At 45.4% G+C, this 14681-nt stretch overlaps 1 protein-coding gene across 1 annotated transcript in view; it reads right to left on the bottom strand.

Moving 5' to 3' along the window:
* Nucleotides 1–14681, bottom strand: part of KPNA6 (karyopherin subunit alpha 6) — a 34195-nt gene that overhangs the window by 7586 nt on the left and 11928 nt on the right. Inside the window, exons 2-9 of the mRNA XM_039511409.1 lie at nucleotides 8465–8604; nucleotides 6546–6641; nucleotides 6091–6190; nucleotides 5573–5667; nucleotides 4436–4567; nucleotides 4125–4213; nucleotides 2300–2399; nucleotides 354–517 (exon numbers count right to left, since the gene is read on the bottom strand). Coding sequence (XP_039367343.1) covers nucleotides 354–517; nucleotides 2300–2399; nucleotides 4125–4213; nucleotides 4436–4567; nucleotides 5573–5667; nucleotides 6091–6190; nucleotides 6546–6641; nucleotides 8465–8604 — 916 coding nt within the window. The remainder of the gene's footprint in view (nucleotides 1–353; nucleotides 518–2299; nucleotides 2400–4124; nucleotides 4214–4435; nucleotides 4568–5572; nucleotides 5668–6090; nucleotides 6191–6545; nucleotides 6642–8464; nucleotides 8605–14681) is intronic.

Genomic DNA, 14681 nt, shown 5'->3' with positions numbered 1-14681 from the left:
CATAGCCTTTGCCCATTCATGGGTTAGACTAATCTCAGGACCAGCATTGTCTGGTGTATCATGCTCTTCCTAGCATAAGGCACTACAGCTACTTTTCCAGCACTATACAGAGACCTTCCCCCCGTCCGGTAGACCAACACAACCCACATCACATATTCCCACATACCCAAGGATACTAGACAGATAATCCCTCTGACACAAGCAGCCTTACTTTTCTTCCGATTGGGCACTAGTTTGGAAACAGTGCTATGGTGAGCTTTACCTTGATAAGCAAAGGTTAACAAGACAAACCCATATTCACATGGGCTGTTTGGTCCAAGGTCTTTGTCTCTTATGCAGGGCAACACACTTACATTAACAGCTCTACCAGTCGCCGACACACCCCAGAGTCTATTACTGCTTGGATTTTCTCATTGGGGCCATCTGATAGGTAGGAGAGTGCCCAGCAGGCATCTGCCAGCAAGTCGGAGTCACTGCTGAATAATAATCGGGATAATACCGGCAAGCAAGGAGACACCTAAAATAAGAATAACCAACCCCCACCCCAGAGAAAGAGTTTAGAAAAGGTTCCTTGAGAAGAGGCAAGGCAGCTTTGTGTGCAAGCTATGCCAAATGTCAGTGTGTGTGAATGAACTGGATACCATCCTGTGGATGGGTGGGGTTCTCACCTAGATTTCTAAATCCACCACGATTAACGGCACCAAAGAACTGGTTCAAGTAACATCAGAAACCAAAGTTTCCATTCATACTTTTGATACGTAGGACCTTACAGATATTGTTCAGGGACCAGTTGTCTGACAAAGTGTTGACAATTGTTGATATAATAGGGGTAGTTTTGGATACATAGGTTCCTACATAGTTCACATAACCTTGTAGCAAAGGAGATTCAAGTTACAACAGGGCCTCTCCAATGGTCACTAACTCAGCATATAAGGGGTCATCCCTCTCCAAAACTAAACATCCAGTTATAAGCTTTTTACCATTCTTTATAAACTGAGCAACAGCTGGACTGTTTGCAGCTTGGATGACAAGCACTCTTCTCATGTAAGAAAGCCACCTCATTCCCTGCCCCTTTGATAATCTTGAACAGCCAGCCACCACCATACTTGGTAACCTATGTAACAGTGCACAGCCTTACACATATTTCTAACTATTCATCACTGCAGCTTCTCCAGCCTTATCAAGGGAGTTGTCAAGTAACAGACCTTAACCACAGTGTTAACCAAAATAGGGAGCAAAGGTCCTCCAGTCCTGCTTAATGTTCATGCTGTTACTGACCATCTTTTGTAGAGGACAGGGGCTCCAAAGGGAAGGGGAGCCGAGAGGAGAAGGCCTTCCATGGGTAATAAGTCAGTCTGCTGTGAAGGATTTCTATATTTTGAAGTTCAGAGTTTGTTCCAATTTGGAACAAACTCCAAAAAGTTTTGAGTTCTCACTGAAAAGAATGGAGCCCCAGCTCTGGGGCAGCCTGCATGGCCTAGACCAGGGGTGGGCAAACTACGGCCCGTGGGCTGGATTGGACCCCTGAGCCATTTTAATCCGGCCCTCAAGCTCCTGTTGGGGAGTGGGATCTGGGGCTTGCCGTGCTCCAGCCAGGGAGCAGGGTTGGGGGCTGCTCTGTGCGGCTCCTATGCATAGCAGCAACCAGGTGGCTCCACATGCTGCCTCTGCCCCAAGCACCGCCCCCGCAGCTCCCATTGCCCAGGAACCACAGCCAACCCCAGGAGCTGCAGGGGTGGCGCCTGTGGACGGGGCAGTGCATAGCAGAGCCACCCAGCCACACCTCTGTGTAGGAGCCAGGGTGGGGGAGAGGGACACGGACATGTCACTGCTTCTAGGAGCCATTTGAGGTAAGTGCCACCTGGAGCCACACCCCCCCCCCCCCAATGCCCCAACCCCAATTTTGTGAGCATTCATGGCCCACCATATAATTTCTATACCCAGATGTGGCCCTTGGTCCAAAAAGTTTACCCACCCCCTGGTATAGGCCTTGGGGTCTCTGACTCAGAGTCAGTCCAGCAAGTGGACTGCCAAGGAGCCCAACTATGGAAAGCTATCAGGAAACAGGCACATTTCAAAAGCTGCCTAGCAGCCCATGTCCCATCAGACCCCTGCCTTATTCCCAGGAGAATTTCATCCATCCCCATCAGATGTTTAGACAGAGATCAGCAAACTCCAAGAAATGTTTAGTCTGAATGTCTCTAATGACCTCTAGAGGTAGCAGGCCTCAGGGTCTTGCTGAGGTTCCCTCTCCAGAACAGCTTCTGTTCCCATTAACAGGAAAGGATTCATTCCTCACCTTGTCAAATTCAGGTGGTGGGTTCTTCCCTCTGCACAAGTTTGACAAGGCCCAGACAGCATTTCGAGTCATTGTCAACCTGGTGGACTTGGTGAGGAGCCTAAAGAGAGAAATCAGATATTATACTCCCAGGTTAAGTCAGTTTGAGTTGCCTGTAAACCAGCATGATTCAATATGAAGGAACGCAATAAGAGTCCAAAAGGTTCGAGACAGCTGCCCCACCTTGCTAAGCCTAGGTCTGAAAAATTCAGATGATGCTAATGTATATTTCATGAGCCTCACACATGGATCATGAAGAAAGATGAACTGTGGCTACCCCTAGGGCAGAAACAATAGTTGGTTAACAGCACAACTCCGAACAGGAAGTACATACTGTCTTCAGCTAAAATTGCAGGGGGGAAATTTAGGTCAGTAGAATGCAATTTCCCATGATTGAATTTGGCTAAGCCATCCAGATAAGCCCATACTCTTATGAAGAGGTCCATGGGATAATTCAGTGACCACAAATGATCAGGACCTCATTTTCAGATCTCATCTGAAGAGATCAACAGCTTTAGGCCTCCAGAATACTAGTTCAGTACTGACCCAGGAACAGAGCTATTTGCAATACAATCAATGCCACTTCTTGTGTGGGTTTCCCCCCTCCCCAACTACACAACTGTATAGAAATTATGGTGAAAGATTTGATAATGCTTTCAACAAACTGGGATTTCTGCTGGTAGCAACCTCATTGCCAACAGTGACAGTATGGAAGATTTATCCTGTGGTAAAGTGCATTTCAGGAGAAAACCAGCTTTCAAATTGCTAAATCATTGACTTTCATAGAGGGCCCAGCAATTCCAGTTGAAATTAGAAGCTTTGTTCTTTAACACTTCATGGTTTATACAGAGCGAGAAGTTCCCACCCAGCTCGTAGGACTCTGCATGAAATAAGATGGTCCAAGAGGAAAGCACCACATTGCCCCATGACCAGCTCTGTGCACCTGTCACAATCACCACCACAAATAAAACCAATCCCTTATCTCTTGGACAGCAAAGTCACCAGCTTAGCCTCTAGGAGCCTGAAGTCAGCAACTATTATAAGAGTCTGTTGACTTGCTTGCACCATCTGTGGCAAAGCACTTATCTTGCCACTAGAAGAAGCATCAGTTCACCCAGAATAGGATGGGGCAATTTAGACAGTTTTGAGTTTAATTAATATGGCTAGTACTTGAAAGCACTCTATCTAGGTGAATCTTCCCATCTCCATTTCTAGTGTGCTGAAACAGCTGTCAGGACTCAAGTGTTAAACAGAGACAGAGGGCACAGTGCAAATGCCTTCTTCTCCTCAACCCTGGGAAGACTTCAGACTAACAGGTTCCTGATGTTTATACTGTAGCTGTATCTCTTTGGGTTAGGATGATCAGATAACAAGTGTGAAAAATCAGGACGGGGGTGGGGGATAATAGGAGCCTATGTAAGAAAAAGCCCCAAATATCAGGACTGTCCCTATAAAAAAAAAAATCAGGACATCTGGTCACCCTACTTTGGGTTCTCTGCACTTACTGTATATGCACTTCTGAATAGGCCCTGTGGCTTCAGAAAGGACTGTCTGGTATACTCTGTAACAGGGGCTCGTGCTGTGCACAGCAAGCGTAAGGGTGTGTGAGAAAGTGAGTTATCTAGCAAGTCCTGACATGTTGTATCAGACACCAGTCTCATCTGACTCCCAACTAACACACACTCTTGGTGTCCAAGTTGGGTGAACAGACCTACCTAAGAGGATACTCTGCTTTAGTACATTGGGGCTTTAAGAACTGTATTGCCAAGTGTTCATGGCTACTCACAGTAACAAGGGAGGAAGAATAGAGCAGTTAAGAACATAATCTCTACACACAGAGCTGTCTCCAGCGATGTTCCCCAACGCCCAGACAGCCTGGAAGGAAAGAGAAGCAGTTTTAGCATTCACAGTGTCTTGGAATAGAGGAAGAAGGTAGCACTGTCCTAGGAAAATGTTTCTAGGACTCCAAGTAACTAGGCCAAACCAACAGAAGCTCCTGCTCTGGAGCCGCTTGCCACTTTCTTGCATGTTAAACACTTAGTTGAAATCCAGTGTCTAACACTCAGCCTAGCCCCAGAAAACTGTAATGAACCATACCTGTTCTTGGACATCCTCAAAGTCAGAGTTTAGCAGTTCTATGAAGATAGGAACTGCCCCAGCCTCAATGACTATTTTTGTTTGTTGGGAGGTTCCTGATGCAATATTCGTCAAAGCCCATGCCGCTTCAAACTGAAACAAGCAGATCAGTAATAGGTTACTGAACAGCTGCACAATGGCATAAGCCCAACAACCCTAACCAGAGCAAAACATTAGCTATTGATTTTAGCTTATCCTCCTTTCATCTTGTGCTCTCACGTCTACAGGGGGAATTGTTTTACAAGGCAACAAGTCTTCCTCCACAATCTGGCTGCTCACTGAGCGTGCTAGTTTCTGGCACAACAATGGTAGTTCTAGGAAATCTACAGCTTTTTTAGGAGTGGAGTGGACTTTGGGTTACCCAGGGTAGACCCTGCCCACACCCACCTGAAGCAAAGGGAATATCATTTTATAGGTCTTTGACCCTGAAAAACTGAAGTAGTTGCACACGTGTCTCATCTCTCTGCCAAGACTGCAGTTCTTCTCAGCATGGGATTAACAAGGCTGCAGCTCACTTCCACTTTTCAGTGGTCAGGCCAAAAAGCACCACCTCACCACCACCACACCCCAAAGCCTCAGACCATTCCCCACTATGAGGAATGCAGTCTCAAGGTGGCCCAGAAGAGTTCCTGACCAGATCTTTGTATTGGGTGGGAAGTGAAGAGATTGTTCTACTCAAACAGCCAACTCTATCCCATGCCATTCCCCTGGATACCAGCACAGGTTTGGCATTTGTTATTCTGAGCCCCAGGTGAAGCAGAGCTGCATATTTTGCTCTTTATCTACCTTTGCTGCAAGCTTTCATGAGTGACTTTAATGGCTAAGCTCCCATTAAATTCTCCTTGGAGACTAATCCCTATAAAATGAGACCTCCTGGAGGAAAAGGAAGTAGATGACCATCTTCATAACACCCTCAGTTGGATGTGAGAAAATTTAGTCTCCTCAAAGAAAAAAGAGGCTCATGCTCTGCAACTTCTAAGATACCACCTTTGCTTGCTCACTCGCTGCTGAAAGATTCACACTGCTCAGCTCTGAAGTGTCATCTTATTTAAGTGCTTTTTATTCACAATATGAATCCTTCATGGTACTCTCCTTTACCTGTAGTGTGCAATTTTCACTTCTCTTCAGGAATTCAACAAACCTGTCCACCACTCCCTGAGTATTTATCACTTCATCTATTGGAGGATTCGGCTCTAGGAAGAAGGAGGCAGGGTCAAAACTCAGTAGGGGCATTGAAATTTAATACAGAGGTCTAGTTCATTGCATTAAATCATCCACTCTAACAATTTTAACTTTTACTTGAGCTGACAAGGCAACTAGCCAGAAGAAGGCTTTTTCCACAGTTCACCCAGCTGTAAGTCACAGAAGCATTTTTTAAATGCTGAAAAGCCAGTAAGATAAAACACTAATTGTCAATATAGGTTTGGTATTCCCTCCCCGTCCAGTGTTAATCAGGAACAGACATAGCAATGGGCGTAAGTGACATTAGATGGAATTCTTCTGTCCCCAAACCCAAAGTTATTAATTCTCTGTAAAGCACCAAGACTGTGCTAAGTGCTTCAGACAGCTAAGACAGTTACCTATGAGCGAGCTAAGAAAAGGAGCTCTGCTTTTACCTTTGGAGAGCAGTTTCCTGAATTTCTGGGTGGTCGCTAGCTGCAGATCAGGGTCCTCTGAGAAAAGCATCTCTACCATCTCTCTCGTGATCATTCCCTCCTAAGGCGGCAGGAAAAGCAACGTCAGAACCACAACTCCAAAATTATGGTTGCAGACCTCAAAAATCAGAACAACTTAGTACCACCAGAATCCTGTGCTCATCCTTTTGATCTGAAGACTAATCTAAGTCAGGACCACACTACTCTTGAAAGTAGAATCCTGGAAGGCTTTTAAAAAAACTCATCTGCAATATTCATAGAAGTGATGAGTGCATGGGGTTACGAATGGTAGTGAATTAAGGAGTACTAGGGCATGGTACCTATGCATTTGTAAAGGGTTAAAGTTTGTTGATTTTGTGATCCACAGAATTAAGAGTCTGTGTAAGGGAGAGACTACGTTACTCGAGAAGCCTTACCCCAGCTGTGGCAGTGCTGACATAGGAATCCATGAGGAGGCTATCAAACATGGCAGCATCTTCATTAATAAGTTCCACATTTCTCCTTTTAAATAGCTGAAAAGATATTACAACCAGAGTGAGTGGTATCTTCACAAGGCAATGCCTGACTTAGAGCCATCACAACTGGGCAGTCTGGTTCCACAAACAAAACACGTGCTAGACCAAGTGCAACTTAATAGGGGAGTGGCAGCTTAACACACTAGCTTAGCACCTCTGCAGAATAGTTCGACCTATGAATCCTGGTAAGAGTGGACCAAGTTCTACCCTTAGTAGTATCCATGGATTTCCCTGGGGCTGTATGGTGTAGGCAAGTGCAGAACTTGGCCCAATGAGTTTAGAAAAGAAGAGCCAGGCTGTGGACCAGGGTTGAGGCACAGGTAGAGCTGGGCAGGAAGCCTGCAGCATTTGCTAGTTCTACATGTGGTTCTAGCTACAGGAACTCCTCACTTAACATTGTCATTATGTTCCTGAAAAATGTGACTTTAAGAGAAAATGTTCAGTGAATCCAATTTCCCCATAAGAATTAATGTAAAGGGGGGTGGGGGGTGTTAGGTTCCAGGGAAATTTTTCTCACCAGACAAAAGACATTATATGTAGTTTGACTCTCAGCTGTGACTAAGTAAGTGAATATCCTCTGGCCCCAGAGCTCTGGTGATGGTGTGGGCCAACACCACCCCCGCTCCTAGGCCTGCAGAGTCCTCCCCGAGCAAGCTCTGTGGGTTTGGGCTGGACACAGGAGCCAGGCAGAGCAGGCAAGCGGCAGCACATAGGAAGGGACATTGTGCTGCATCCTTCCCCAGCACCCAATGGGGATGTCTCTGCTGGCCTCGGAGCAGATGATCACACAAATGCCTGCTCCAGTTCGTCAATTAATGTCCCCCAACCCCACCAGGGTGCTGGGGAGACCAATCTGCCAGGTTGCATGGTACACTTGGGACACACAACAGACACATTGGGCCTCTAGATCCCTGCAGAGCTGGAGACAGCCATGGGCTTCTTGGGCCACAAGCACTGACTTTTCAAACTGCCGGGGCAGGTGCTTGACCCCCAGCTCTGCCCCAGGCCCCGCCCCCACTCCACCCCCTCCCCTAAGGCCCCGCCCTCAGCTCCATCCCCACTCCAGCTCTTCCCACCCAGTTCCATCCCCTCCCCGGAGCATGCCATGTTCTCACTCATCCCCGCTCCCTCCCAACCTCCCTGCATGCCGCAAAACAGCTGATTGCAGCGGGCAGGAGCATGGAGACGGAGAGGCCCTGATCCATGGGTCCCACTGGCAGACAGGAGGCACTGGGGGGAGGGGGAGTGGAGGGTGTTAGAACATTGCACAAATTTAAATGTGCATGTTCTCTAATAGAATAGTGACTTAAGGAAGCAACTTTAACTGGGGTGACTAAGTGAGGAGTTACTGTATCTCATTTTCACATACTCCAACTAAAAAAATACCAAGGACAAGGAAAAGCTGCAGCCCATTCATTTACTTGTTCTTCCCACTCAAGAGCAGGCAGTGCCATTTTTTAGCTGGCCATGAAGTCCTTAGATTCCCTGCCAAAGATCTGAGGTCTAGGAAGTCTTCCCCTTATCCATGATCCCAGAAAGCCAGAGAGAATTCCATTGTGGTAGCTGGAACACTGCATTTGCAGCATGTGCAATACCTGTGACACCCACAGTTCTCCAAAGGAGCCACATTCTGAGCAAGGGTGTGGAAAAAACCTGCAACATTCCACGTCCATATGTGGAAGCGGCCGGGGGGGGGGGGGGGAGAAAAGAGAAAAATGACCCATCAACTCTTCATCAGCTGGCCCCTGGAAGGGGCAAGTGTTGGGTAACAGCATTTCTGGTTGAATTAAGCCCCTGGACATCCCCTCCACACAGGTTACCTGTTGCTCTCGTTTCTGTTTGCGTAGTTGGATCCCTTCCTCTTCCCTTCTCCGACGCATTTCCTCAGGGTTTAGGGCTTTGTTTTTGTAACTCTTCATTCGATAGTTATCCTTATCCTTCGCGGGACTTGCCATGGTTTCTATGAAAGACGAAACCAGAAAAGTAGGATCAGATTTCACTGCAGTCATACGGTCCTTCTCCCCCGAGGAAAACGGGCACACGTGCCATTGCACAGAATAGTTCAGTTTAACAATCTCTTAAGAACATAAGATGCAGTTTAGATTTCCAACTCAGAAAGTGCATTACTGATCTACAACTAGTGTGTTATTGTTTTATAGTGTGAGACTGTTCTAAGCTAGAAGCTTGACACAAACATATCTACAACTCTGAAAAGCAACCTGGACCTGTACGTCACTGTATGAGGCACACTTCTCCCTGCATGAGGTTAGTACTCACTGAACTATACCATTGTCCAGCAAGCCTGAAGCTACCTCGATTTTCAATACTTTAGACTGTGCCAAGAGTACCTGCACTGTACTACAATCACAGGTGTAAACAGCACCCTTCAAAGAAGATTATTCTTCCTCTCCTCCCCACCCTACGTCCTCTCCAGCAGGCCAACATGTCAAGAATTTGATGACCAGTAACCACAACACGTACTCAGACATTTCAGAGCAGCCTGGTCTGCGCAGAAGGTGTTACACTGAGTTAGGAGTTAAAGAAATTCCATTCTGGCCCATTTTATGTTGTAATGTAGGGAGACTTTGCAATTTATGAAGTTCACACATCCATAAATTTAACACAGCACAGTCACAGCTCCAAACCATTCAGAGGTGAACATAAGTAGGTCTGAAGTCTAGACAGCGCATAAAACAGTCCAGCAAAATTCACTTCAAACAAAACTTCAGCCTAATTCCAGGCCCTTTAAAAGAGAAAATATTACAAGCATGCAACACACCATTCAGCTGGGAATGGCATGTAGGCCAGGCTTGTCCAGAGAACTAGACTATTTTGATGGTGTTCAGCTCTCTGAGAAGCACTGCTAATTATTTTGTCATGTTTCAAATCAATATTTTAAACTTTGGTGCCTACACGTTCCACTCTAGAGTCACAGAAATAAACATTCTTGTATTTGGCACAGGGAGAGCAATTATTGCTAATTAGTGGAAAAAGAGGAACTCAGAAGTAAGACTATGTAAATTTCTCAGTGGTATCCAGTTTATGCAAACATAGTACTGCCTCAACAGGGTTAAAAGAGTTTGGTATTCGAGTATAGATTCAGCCAAGCCATGCGTTTAGTGTGTTTCAAATCATACATGAGCAGGTGTCATTCCCAACCCTGTTTTAAGATACTCTGTAAATTGTATCAGAGGGGTAGCCGTGTTAGTCTGGATCTGTAAAAGCAACAAAGAATCCTGTGGCACCTTATAGACTAACAGACGTTTTGCAGCATGAGCTTTCGTGGGTGAATACCCACTTCGTCGGATGCAAGTCTCTATAAGGTGCCACAGGATTCTTTGCTGAATTTACAGAGTGTAGAGTAAACACACGCATCCCTTCCCAGGGGAACAAACACAATAAAGTTCAGTACAAGTCTCCCTACCCCCAAAAGCTTGGCTGCTCCTAGGATTCCTACCTCAGGACTACTCCATCCACACCCAAGTCTTCTTTAGAGGTTCTCTCTCCTCCTTTATATCCTCATGAGTTAAAGCCAGAAGCCTCTGAGTCAGGAGAACCCATTTAAGGTTCTCCAGCAGGACCACACACACACACTTACACTTCTCTGAATTCTCTCTCTCTCCCCCTACTGTATTTTCCACTCCATCCATCTGATGAAGTGGGTTTTAGCCCACAAAAGCTTATGCCCAAATAAATGTTAGTCCCGAAGGTGCCACAAGTACTCCTCGTTCCTTGTTGTGAAATGGACAAGCAAGACAACTGAGGGCCAGAGAACAAAAGATGCATGAAGAGATGGAATGACTGGCAGGATGGGTTGCAAGATGGTACAAATTATTTACTTCTAATTCTGCTTAACATCTCAAAGTCCAGAAAAAAGGTAGTTCCTCATTGGTACAAGTTTAGTTAAACTGAAGAATGAAAACCCTTTTAAAAAAAAAAAAAGGGCTTGCTCTGCCTTGGGTAAGCAGGGACTGCTTACCTTCTTAGAAACAGTAAGTCAAGGACTAAAATGTCTTTTAGTGAGCATTGATCCTGGATCACTGCTTGGAAAAGTTTATACAGCCTGAAAACATTTGTAATAGTTCCAAGCATTTCTAGACCTGGCAGATCATACAAGAACGATCATTAGTCCCTCTTCTAAATGGCAGTGCATTTTCACTTACCAAAGGCCCTGTTTATACTCCAGCTAAGTCAGGGACCCAGGGGTAATCTATTTGTGTGTCCAAATTTCTTGGTCAAAGTTAGTCAAGGTGCAGACTCCAGAGAAAATACAAAATGCAACAGTAGTGATAAAAAGTAAGTAAATAAAAAGATTTCACAGTGTGTTCAAAAGCATCTAGTGGTCCAGACTTGGCCTGCAGTCCATCTATTGACTACTCCTGCAGGGAGCCTAACTACAACAGTTACCTCTAACAGGCAAGGCCTAACCAAGTCCCTATGACTCGGACAAAGCCTTGGACTGTCTAGGGGTTTCACTCAGGCTTTGGCTACACTTGCACTTCAAAGCACTGCCGCGGCAGCGCTTTGAAGCGCTAAGTGTAGTCAAAGCGCCAGTGCTGGGAGAGAGCTCTCCCAGCGCTGTCCGTACTCCACCTCCCTGTGGGGAATAACGTACAGCGCTGGGAGCCGTGCTGGGAGCCATGCTCCCAGCGCTGGGGCTTTGACCACATTGGCGCTTTGCAGCGCCGCAATTTGCAGCGCTGGAGAGGGTGTGTGTTTTCACACCCTGCTGCAGCGCTGCAAATTTGCAAGTGTAGCCAAGGCCTTAGTTAGGGTGATATAGTTCTATACTACTACTCTGTGTCACACAGATTCCCCGCCCCCAGGCTACTATAGAGTTGTTCTAGGGATGGGGCTTTTGCGCTGCACTTCAAACGAATGTAGTTTAACACTTGGCAAAAAGCCTCATAAAAGACTATAAAAGGTCCTGAAATGAAGGCTGGATATGGTCACTGATTTGGTTTGGGTCTGTCTCATATTTGAAGTTCAGAGGAATAACTGGCAATTTCCCAAGAATATACTTAATGTAGCAGTTTTCCTTATTCTGAATGTCACCAGTTATGCATGGCTAGCCATTGAAGATGGATTTTCATCACTAAAGATGAAAGTGAAGACCATGTGGAAATTAACTTCTCCCACCTGCCTCCCCCCAACCCAATTATTATGGTGGGCTTAGAAAGGAGGCAAGAATTAAGTAATAGCAGCTGAATCAGAGGGTAGAGCTGATTGAAACCTATTAAGATGCTTATGCATATTGTACCAAGATGTCAAAATAGGTACATAGAAATACCAAGGTAAGTGGTCAGCACATAAACTAATTGAGATGAAACAATCCAACAGCGCCAGTATTAGTACCACTCCTAGGAGTATGAGTACTTATATCTTAACATTAATGGCTCTATTACAGCTGCATAAGGTAAGGTAAACAGTAACTGCAACTAGTTGTGTTCTGTAAGATTACAAAGGCATCCTAAAAAATTCCAGATCAAGACTTCCCCTTCAAAAGGGGATGGCTCAAGCTAAAGGCAGTTTTAACAAACAAGACAAAATAAAACAAAAAGGGAGGAGGAAAATAGTTAAGTGGCTTAGTACGACATACAGGATTACTAGCCTGTTAGTCATATAAATAGCCAAATGACACATGACAGTTCAGCTGCCTGGAAACTTGCGCAATCCCAATCTCTGTTCCTGGCTGGGCATGTCTTGGTGTTCTGGACAGCTCTCTTCGGTTCAGGATGCCAGGAAAACAGCACAGTGAGACCAGCACCAGATGGAAGTCTCATCAGTATCCAAGTTCTCAGAATGTGCCAAGTTTGCCATGTACCTCACCCAAAAGAGGCCTTATGGATCTGAGCGTGCTACAAATGCTGGGAGGCCCTGTAGATTCAGCAAGCCATTCAAGAGGGATTTTCATACTGGCTAAAACAAAGCACAGCAGACTTCAGACATTAATTTACCTGGCACTCGATTTTCCATTACCTCTTGTACACGTTCACTGGTTCAGGTGCTTTCATCCGACTCTTTTCCGAGGTGTCTTCTACTTGATCCTCTAGTGAAGTCGTAATGCTGAATTTGTGACATTACATCCCATTTCCATGGCAACGGAGATGTCACAAATTCAGGATTAGGATTTCACTAGAAGCTCAGGCAGCAGCAGAAGATGGGCTGTGAAGTACAAGCTCTTCAGCAAATGCAAATGTATGGAACAGAGAGCACCTTGCCAAGGAAAAATGCTTTGTGCACAAGTTGCTTACGTTTGTTCCAGTGAAAAAGTCCCTATTAACCTAACCTACCTGCAAGTCAAGTGTGTCAATGTTAACTATTAACCCAAACTTTACCACTGCTCAGATACTTGCAGAACAGCCCCACTGAGTAATGCTATTCACATAGTTTAAAATCTTTAGCTGCTAGGAAGAGCTATCATCTGTTAAAGTTCCAAGATGGCCTAAAATATTGAAGACAGATGTTTAAATGCCACTCAAACCACACACTTCCACTTGGTATTTTAATGTCCTGAGTCGGTGCTTTAAAATGCTGTATTTCTCACAACCAGAAGGGCTGTAGTTTAAGGTAAACCTGAATATCAGCACTTTTCTTTTAAAAAACTGCTCTAGAGTTTTAGATGGTGATCATCTAGAAATTTTGCATTTATATGGCTGCTCTGAATTTGGAGGATCCCAAACCATTTTACAAGATAAATTGTTCTGACTCACTACAAGGGTGCCACCTATCCAGTCACCTTGAGTTCTCCTTAGGAGAGAGTTTCCCCTCTACAAGCACTGACTCAGTCCTACCCATTAAGTCAAGATCTGATGAGATCACTGCCCAAAATCGTCAAGTCATGTCTATGCTATGCCAAAAAAAAAAAAAAAAGTATTGGGTAGTGAACCAGTCAGGAGTCTGGGATTCCCAGCTTAACTACTGTGCTTGTTTCAAGGAAAGCAAATGCAAAGAGCTAATTAAAAGCAAACTATCCTCCTCATGGAAGACTTCAGAAGAGTAAGTCTCTGCTCTGGAATGCTGCTCAAGCAACAAGCTCCGCTCGCCCAATTGCTCCCCAGAGGGCGGAATGGCCTCTACATTTGGTAGCAAACCCTCTGGCCCTTTTGGCAGCAGCACCAGCTGACCAGAGCCATGTCCTGCCCTCCTCCAGCAACATGCTTGTCTTGGGGTTGGAGTAGACTCAAAGGGAAAACATGGACATAAGATCCTGAATACAGAAGACTCCTGCAAAGGGGACCATGAACATCCTTTTCGCAGGACAGCAAGGCAGCAGCACATCCAGCCTACTGTACTTCATTTCACCAGCTTGTCCTTGGTCCTCACCACTCATCTCATGTTGCCAAGGGCAGCAACATTCTAGTTGTCTGGGGATCTTCTTGCATAACACTGCATTACCCCAGCATGTCGCAGCCTCTCTAGTTCAGTTTTGCCTTTCTGCCTGCCATCAGTAAAAAGGAGAAAATTAAGCCTCAGCACTCCTGCAAGGCAGGGAGTCAGTGTTTGAAGATCCAAGATCTTTGGATGGCAGGTGTTACGGACTGGTTAAGTATTACCACTTGCCTAATAAATGGCTATGAAGAGTGCACATTACCAGTGTCCTAGCTGCCCTCTTGTGGGCCTAGTTCATGTGCCTCAAGTCATTTTCTCCCTTGTGCTGGTATAATTAGGTTCATAGCATAAATAGTTCTAACAACTGATGTGCAGCCAGCCTTAACTATAGAGAGATGTACCTCATCAACACACCTAAGCCTCTGACACCCATTATAAAAAACAGCACAGTAACCTACAGACTCCACCCCAGAGGTCCAGCACCACAAGTGATTTTATCCTAATTGACAGGCACTAACGTTCCAGTTAGTTTCATAACTGGAAGACCACTAAGTCATTTGATGGCTGATCACTGACCTGTACAAATGGAGTTGGGAAGTCTCAGCTCAATTAATAGATTATAAAGCCATAAGGGACCATTGTGATCACCTAGTCTGACCTCCTAGACAGCACAGCCCACAGGACTTCCCTGATTTAATTGCTGCT

This window comes from Mauremys reevesii, linkage group 23 (assembly GCF_016161935.1).
Source record: "Mauremys reevesii isolate NIE-2019 linkage group 23, ASM1616193v1, whole genome shotgun sequence".
Classification (NCBI taxonomy): domain Eukaryota; kingdom Metazoa; phylum Chordata; order Testudines; family Geoemydidae; genus Mauremys; species Mauremys reevesii.
This window is presented reverse-complemented; position numbering and strand designations above follow the sequence as displayed.